Raw genomic sequence first — 6,342 nt, forward strand, 5'->3', positions numbered from 1 at the left:
CTGCAGATACCTAAGTTTAGTGCTTTACCTTTAAGTGACTCCACCTTGGAGGACCTCTCCCTTTGTGAAGTTCACTCCAGCACACGCTCTCCTAGGAAATGCCCTGTGCTCTCCAGGCACCTCCAGCTTCCCCTTCCAGAAGGACGGGCATCTGACACTGGGCCTTAACATATGGGACAACCCTCAGTATGTACATCAGTGACAACTGGTCATCTCCACTGTCACTGGACACCAATGGGTGAGTCCTATATCCAGCCCTTGGTCTGTAAGAAATCACAACATGATTACGAACTTTGTGCTTCTAAACCCATGGAGAACCCTGTGCAGCAAGCCCCTCTGGGGTGCAATTTCTTGGCACCAGCTTTGGAAGAAAAGCGCAGCCTTCAGGTACTACACTGGGTAGAAGCTACTTTATTACAGAGATACTGTGAGGGAGGGAGCTCTGAAAGAGTTATTATTAATTAGACACAATTTTATATAGGCACCAGGTGAGACAGAGCAGTCTCAGTAAAGGTGGAATGAACCCAAGCATTTGTGCAACAACATGACAACAACAACAACAACAACAACAACAAATAATAATAATAATAATAATAATAATAATAATGAGTAATAATAAAAATACAGTGAACAAACAATGCACAGTCCTGGTATGAGATACAGTGGGAGTCATTTGTGGAGAGCAAAGGCAATGTTACCACTGCTGAAAAATGTCCATGAAACCACTCTCTTCAGTGCATCTTTGAGCTCCTTGTTCCTCATGCTGTAGATGAGGGGGTTCACTGCTGGAGGCACCACCGAGTACAGAACAGCCACCACCAGATCCAGAGCTGGGGAGGAGATGGAGGGGGGCTTCAGGTAGGCAAACATGACAGTGATGACAAACAGGGAGACCACGGCCAGGTGAGGCAGGCACATGGAAAAGGCTTTGTGTCGTCCCTGCTCAGAGGGGATCCTCAGCACAGCAGTGAAGATCTGCACGTAGGACACCACAATGAAAACGAAACACCCAAAGACTAAACAAAGACTAACCACACTAAGCCCAACTTCCCTGAGGTAGGAGTCTGAGCAGGAGAGCTTGAGGATCTGGGGGATTTCACAGAAGAATTGGTCCACGACATTGCCTTGGCAGAGTGGTATTGAAAAGGTATTCCCAGTGTGCAGGAGAGCATTGAGAAAACCACTGGCCCAGGCAGCTGCTGCCATTTTGACACAAGCTCTGCTGCCCATGATGGTCCCGTAGTGCAGGGGTTTGCAGATGGCAACGTAGCGGTCATAGGACATGACTGTGAGAAGAGAATACTCTCCTCCTAACAAGAAGAAAAATAGGAAGACCTGGGCAGCACAGCCCAAGTAGGAAATGGCCCTGGTGTTCCAGAGGGAATTGGCGACGGATTTGGGGACAGTGGTGGAGATGGTGCCAAGGTCAAGGAGGGAGAGGTTGAGGAGGAAGAAGTACATGGGGGTGTGGAGGTGGTGGTCGCAGGCTATGGCTGTGATGATGAGGCCATTGCCCAGGAGGGCAGCCAGGTAGATGCCCAGGAAGAGCGAGAAGTGCAAGAGCTGCAGCTCCCATGTGTCCGCGAATGCCAGGAGGAGAAACTCAGTGAGGGAGCTGCTGTTGGACATTTTGCTATCTTTGGGCATGGGGGACTGTCCAAGGAAGAAAAGACATTGAGAAGTTAGGAGAGACTTTTCAAGTAAAAAAAATCCCGAAATGTTCCAGTTCTCATGCAACCCCCCACTTTGCCTCTCTCTTTACGGAGAGGATCTTTGTGCACCTCCCTTGCTTGAGCTCCACTTTGCTCTGGCTGAGTGTGCTGTGAGGAGTAGGGACCTCTGCCCATGAGCTCCAGAGGAGTCAGTCCTGCTGTAAAGCAGTGGGTATAGGGGAATGGGAGTGACTAGCTCAGACATTCTCAATTTCTGTCAGGTGAAATCCACTCACCTTGTGGAAGGGCTTTTCCCCGTCTTCACTCCCAATTCTAAAGAATGAGGTTTGAGGAACAGAGTTTGGGGGATTTTTTAATTTTCTTTGAGATGCCCCTGTCACCACTGGGGAATGTTCCTCAAAGGCAGCAATTCTCAGCATTTCTGCTGTGAATCCTGAGAAAAATGGATTCCCTGTCCCTTGGTGCAGAGTGAGGACAGCTTGTCTGTCTATTAGCCTTGTTCCCAGCTGTCATTTGCTCGCACACCTTGGAGCTGGGGGATGATCACTCTCATATGTTGCCCTAAAAAGAAACCAGCCCCTGCTGAGAGCAGACGAGTCCAGTTTCAAAGTGCAGATCTCCAAATTTCTCACCCTTTCTCCAGGCACCCGAGAGGCCTCTCCACACTGTCCTTCCAGCCAAGGACACACAGGGCTCTTTTCCAATGCCCATATACAGCCTCCCACCACCAGCTCCATACTCTCAGCAGCTCTGCACCTTCTTCATTTATCTCTCAGATATCACAGAGGTGCTATGAGACAGCAGTGCCTTTCTGGAGGGCACTTGCAGCCCAGCAGGACACCGCAGGGAAACAATCAAAGGACCGTTAGGACTGGAAATGGGCTCTCCCTAAGGGACAGTCAGTTCATTTCCCAGCCGCACAGACTGCATTTCCTGGAGCTGCACATGTTAGAAGGGGGCTGGGGGAACCTCATCACCTTGCAGACCCCTCTGTTCCACAACTTGCAGCATCAATGTCTGAACTGCAGTTGAAAACCCACCAATCCCAGGGAGCCCAAGAGAAGAACAGGAGCAGCAAGGACAGGAGGGGTAACAAGGAGCAACCCCATGATCCTGCTGCCAAGGGAGGCAAGGAGAGAGAGACAGACGGGCACTCTGGAAAGCCCTCACCTTACCCAGCTGGGCATATCTCCTTGCCGACGGGGACATTTGCAGGGTAGTCGCTCTCAGCCCCTTTGTCGGGCAGTGCAAACTGGGCCCGAGGCAGGAGAGAGGCCCCTCTCCTCTGCTGGAGGTCTGGCTGCAGAGGAGGCAGCTCATGCCCTGGACCCTGTGGCTGTCAGGGCAGAGGCTCTGCTGGGTGGGAGAGGAGACACAAGGGGAGCTTGCTCAGAGGAAGGTGTCTGCATTGCAGGGACTGACCATGACATGCCCAAATCCATCAGCCCATGATTTTTCTGTTAGCAATTCCCTCTCCTTCCCTGCCCATTTTTCCTACCAGGAGCTGTCCCTGCTGCCTGCAGCTTTCTCTGTCCCAACATCGCTTCTCTATCGGTGCTCACAGACTCTGTCCCACCCTCTGTGTGCTCAGGTCTGCCCTGCAGAAACCTTCCAGCACTGAGACCTGGGCAGGGGCATCTCTGTGCTTGCAGGTCCTAAGGAGCAAGTCACATAAACCCCTAGGAAGCCATGAAGGTGATGCTGGTGTTCCTGTAGGTAGAGGTGGGGTTGAAGGGGTTTGCTGAGCTTTCTCAAGGACCTATTGAGCTCTGAGAGTGAAGGTTTGTGAGTCCCAGGCCCTTGACAAACCTGCAAACTCTTTCCTTTTTCCTCCCTGCCCAAATTAGGAAACTGAAAGCCCTGCAAGGAAAGCTCCTTCCCTTTTGAGTACCCTTTTTTCACCTCCCTCTGTGCTGCAAGGACACAGCTCTGAATCACAGCCCTGGGCAGACCTGTGGGCACGTCCCAGCTTCACAGCCCTGCAGCTGTCCTTGGGAGAAGGCAGCAGCATGCCCTGTCCCTGTGACGGTGTGGCAGGGAATCCCTGCTCTGAAGCATCTCCTCCTCCCCCACACTGGAGAAGCTGGGAGAGCTATCTGTAGAAAACTTATGAGTGATGGGATGGAATAGGTTGAGAAGAGCCCTCCAGGAACCTCAGTAGCATTGCCCCATGGCCAGAGACTTACCATGTTCAGGGCTGTGAAGATTTCTTCCACAATGAACTGTCAGCCATCCTCCCATTCCACACTGCCTTTCACTTCTCGCTGTCGTGCCTCATCTCATGTCAGCAGCAGCAGGCAGCGCCCACAGCCCTGCTGCTCTTTGCAGAGGAGCTGCTCCTGCACACAGCTGTCTCTGGGCAGTGCTGTCAGGTTGCCATGAGCTCCTACCATCCCAGGAGCCTGGCCCCACTTGCTAATAGTGGCCCAGCTGAAGTCCTGAATTTCTCTGTCCCTTGTGCTGCCTCCTCCTGGGAAATGTTCACTGAGATAAAACAAAATAATCACCTTTGGTCCCTCTCTAAACAATGCAGAGAGACCAGTTACAGCATTGTCACTTGTTTCATCAGAGGATGGTTATCTACGAGAGGTGGAAGTGTCCCACTTTGGAAATCCATATTCCCACGTCTTAACTAGGCAGGACACCTAGAAGAGGACAAGGAAGCTCATGGACACATGGTTCAGGTGTTGATTCAGATGAGTCAATTTGGCCATCTCATGCCCGTTTTGAAGCCCCTGATATCCCCTGGGATGCAGTGGGATGCAGATCCCTCCTGTGAACTCCACAAACACACAGAAGGTGGGACTTCCCCTTGCCAAAACTGAAGTGGGCACAACATAGAGGTCTGCGTGTGAGCTCCTTGTCTAAGTTCCCATTGTAATCACTGGAGATGGAGGGTGGGGAGCCAGTTGCTCACACACAAACACCTGGTGACAGTTGAAGAGACAGAGGTGGTCCGAGGCATGTGCCAGTGTCTTCTTGCTCTGATGGAGTACCTGTGAGACCCACATCCTTCTGCAGCATCAGGTGGGGGCCAAGTGGGATATTTCCTTGGCCAGCTGAAAGGACACTAGATGCCCACTACAACTAGAACCCCACTCACTAGGAAGCTGAGACAGAAGAAGACCCCAGTGTTACAAATAGCTGTTGTAGTTCAGTGCAGGCACTTGATGCAATGACATCAAAATAGAAACTGCTGCTGGCCTATCTGGGACTCAGGCAGAAACGGCCTCACAATCTACACTGAAGCCATAAACGCGCTTCTGGCCTATCAGCAGCAGAGACAGGGGTGACTTTACCTGAACCTACAGCAACGGAGAGCCTGCTGATGACACATAATTTATGGAGAAGGAAGTGACCTCACAATCAGCATCAGAGCCTTGTCCCCACTTTTGGCCTATCAGGTACTCAGGCAGCAGGGACCTCAGGGTAAACATACCAGCCATGTGCCTGTTTCTGGCCTATCACCACCAGAGACTCTGGTGGCATCACAAGAACCTACATGAGCCAAGAGCCTCCTGTTGGCCTGTCAGCTGCAGAGGAATAAGTGACCTCACAAGCAGAATCGAAGCCATGTGCCTGCTGCTGGCCTATCAGCACTCAGGCAGAAGGGATCTCAAAAGCACCTACCCCAGTCATGTGCCTGCTGCTGGCCTATCAGGTACTCAGGCAGAAGTGACCTGACAAGCACAAACCCCAGCCATGGCCCTGCTCCTGATCATGTTCTCACACAGAAGTGACCCTGTCAGTGGCTCCCAGGAACGTGGGGAAGGTTGTGCTCTGGGACTGGCTTGCTTCTGCAGTGGCTTCCCAGGAGCTGGCAGAGGGCCTAGGAGGTAGCAGTGCCCTGGCTCTGGGCACCCATCAGCACCTTCACCTCACGAGCCATGGTACCTGTCCCTCCTCCCCCCAGTCCTCTGAGTGACCAGCTGCTCTCCTACAGCCTGACAAGAGACTGAGATCTCCCTGCCCATCTGGAGGGCATCCTCCTGATGGACTCCCATAAGCACTGCTGCCTGCTTGTCCACAAGCACCTGGCCTAGGAACTGCAGGGCGTTATCACAGCCCCAGGCAGAGCAGTGCCATGAGGATCCCACCAGGCCTCTTCTTCCAGCACTTCCTCAAGCAACATGCTTTGGAGGAAGAGGAAGGGCCAGGTCCCACCTGTGCCCATCCAGTCGGCTGCAGGGAGCACCCTGGGGACTTGGTTTAGTTCAATACAAAGAAATTCTGGGTGTAGTGGCAGGGCTGGCAGTCACTGGTGCCTTCCCCAGCACTCCAGGAGCTGAGGCTGCTCCCCAGGGCTGAGGAGCTAAAAAGAAAGTTTTAGGTGCCCAGAGAAAGGTAGGGAAATACTGCAGGTCGCATTCAGATGAGATGTTATGGGATCTGCTTCTGAGGGTGCTTCAGTGGTGGCTGTGATGTGACTCAGGTCCCTTGTGAGCCATGCTTTGGAGGCATCCTGTAGTCTTCAGCCACCCAGGACTTGAAGGTCCCAGGCTGAAATCTTTGCCTGAGTGCCCAGCAACTCCCCCTTGGCTGGAAGGAGTCTCTCAAATCCTGCTGCCCTTCATCCCACAAGAGGTGTCAGGAAAAGACCCTCCTTCCCCCAGGTACTATGGTCATGGAAGAAACAGCCTTGCCAGAGAGGGGGTAAATCCACCTGTAT

The 6,342-nt window shown here is 52.5% G+C and overlaps 1 protein-coding gene across 1 annotated transcript; it reads right to left on the reverse strand.

Moving 5' to 3' along the window:
- Window positions 1-732: 732 nt before the first annotated feature.
- On the reverse strand, window positions 733-1,611 carry LOC136995941 (olfactory receptor 14A16-like; the record flags this gene model as incomplete). The annotated part of the gene is made up of 1 exon (XM_067316937.1): window positions 733-1,611. A coding segment is annotated over one exon (879 nt), but the record flags the coding sequence as incomplete, so codon positions are not given.
- Window positions 1,612-6,342: the final 4,731 nt, after the last annotated feature.

The sequence above is a fragment of the Apteryx mantelli genome, unplaced genomic scaffold (assembly GCF_036417845.1).
Source record: "Apteryx mantelli isolate bAptMan1 unplaced genomic scaffold, bAptMan1.hap1 HAP1_SCAFFOLD_186, whole genome shotgun sequence".
Lineage (NCBI taxonomy): Eukaryota > Metazoa > Chordata > Aves > Apterygiformes > Apterygidae > Apteryx > Apteryx mantelli.